General features: G+C 38.3%; 1 protein-coding gene across 1 annotated transcript in view; it reads left to right on the plus strand.

The window, feature by feature from the left end:
* Ipo7 (importin 7) overlaps positions 1-1,360 on the plus strand; it is an 80,126-nt gene that overhangs the window by 53,197 nt on the left and 25,569 nt on the right. The window contains exon 12 of the mRNA XM_023719322.1: positions 169-285. Coding sequence (XP_023575090.1) covers positions 169-285 — 117 coding nt within the window. The remainder of the gene's footprint in view (positions 1-168; positions 286-1,360) is intronic.

Consider the following 1,360-nt stretch of genomic DNA (forward strand, 5'->3'; position numbering starts at 1 on the left):
CTTTCGGAACCAGGGATTGAACTCAGGCCCTTGCACTTGCCAGGGAAGCGCTTATTCCACTGAGCCATCTCCCCAGCCCCTATACTCAGTTTTAATGTGAGTCTTTGTTAGCTTCTTTTTAAGGAGTGTTGGGGTATTCATAAAGTGTTGCTAATCTTCCTAATTTAGGTACTACAGAAGACAATGGGATTTTGTTACCAGATTCTTACAGAACCAAATGCTGATCCTCGAAAAAAAGATGGAGCCTTGCATATGATTGGCTCTTTAGCTGAAATACTTCTGAAGGTATTTCTTCTTTTGTAAATATGTGCTGCAATTAAGTTTTATTGAGATACAATGTACATATAATGCAAATTCTCCATTTAAAGTGGTATTTAGATATTTGCAGAGCTGCACAAACTTCATTACCATTGAATTGCAGAATATTTTCATCACCCCAAAAGAAACCCTGGACACATTAGTAGGCACTACTCTGAAACCTCCTAGGCTGTGGTTACATATAATCTGTATTTGCCTTTGGATTTATTCTGAACACAAAAATGAAGTGATACAAGTCTGGCATGATGGAACACACAATTCCAGCACTTTACCAGGCTAAAGCAGAAAGATAGCAAGTTCAACTGCAACCTGGTGGACCTAATGAGATCTTGTCTCCAAAAATAAAAAAGGTTGGGTATTTAGCTCAGTTGAAGGTTCTGGGTTCAGTCCCCAATGTTTTTTCTGGGGGGGGGGGGTGTTAATTACAGTATGTGGTCCTTTGTGCATGGGTGCTTTGTGATGTGCTGTTCCCAAGGTTTATCATGTCATAGTATTTCAGTATTTACTCCCTATTGCATTACTGGAGATTGAACCGCAGAGCCTTCCTTGTCATTTTTTCCATTATTTTGAAACAGGATCTCATTAAGTTTCCCAGACTGTGCTCAAAATTTTAATTTGGGGGCCGGGAGATGGCTCAGTAGAATAAGCGTTTGCCTGGCAAGCACAAAGGCCTGAGTTCAATCCCCGGTTCCACCAAAAAAAAAAAAAATTTAATTTGTGCCACCACCGTACCTTGCTTATTCCTTTTTATTACCAAATAATATTAAATTGATCTACCACATAAATCTTAACCACTCATCAGTTGATGGACATTTGTTTTTTTTTTTTTTTAATTTTCAACCATTATGAACAATATATTGTTCATTTGAATTTCTAGTTCTAGAAAGTCTCTTTCATGAATATTTTTAGTTACATTGTTGTAGTTGTCTTCATACCCTAAATTGGTTCAAAACATTTGGGCCAGGGAGACAGCTCAGTGGAATAAGTGCTTCCTTGGCAAGTGTAAGGGCCTGAGTTCAATCCCTGGTTCTGCCCAAAAAAA

The sequence above is a fragment of the Octodon degus genome, unplaced genomic scaffold (assembly GCF_000260255.1).
Source record: "Octodon degus isolate 3935 unplaced genomic scaffold, OctDeg1.0 scaffold00067, whole genome shotgun sequence".
NCBI classification, from domain to species: Eukaryota; Metazoa; Chordata; class Mammalia; order Rodentia; family Octodontidae; genus Octodon; species Octodon degus.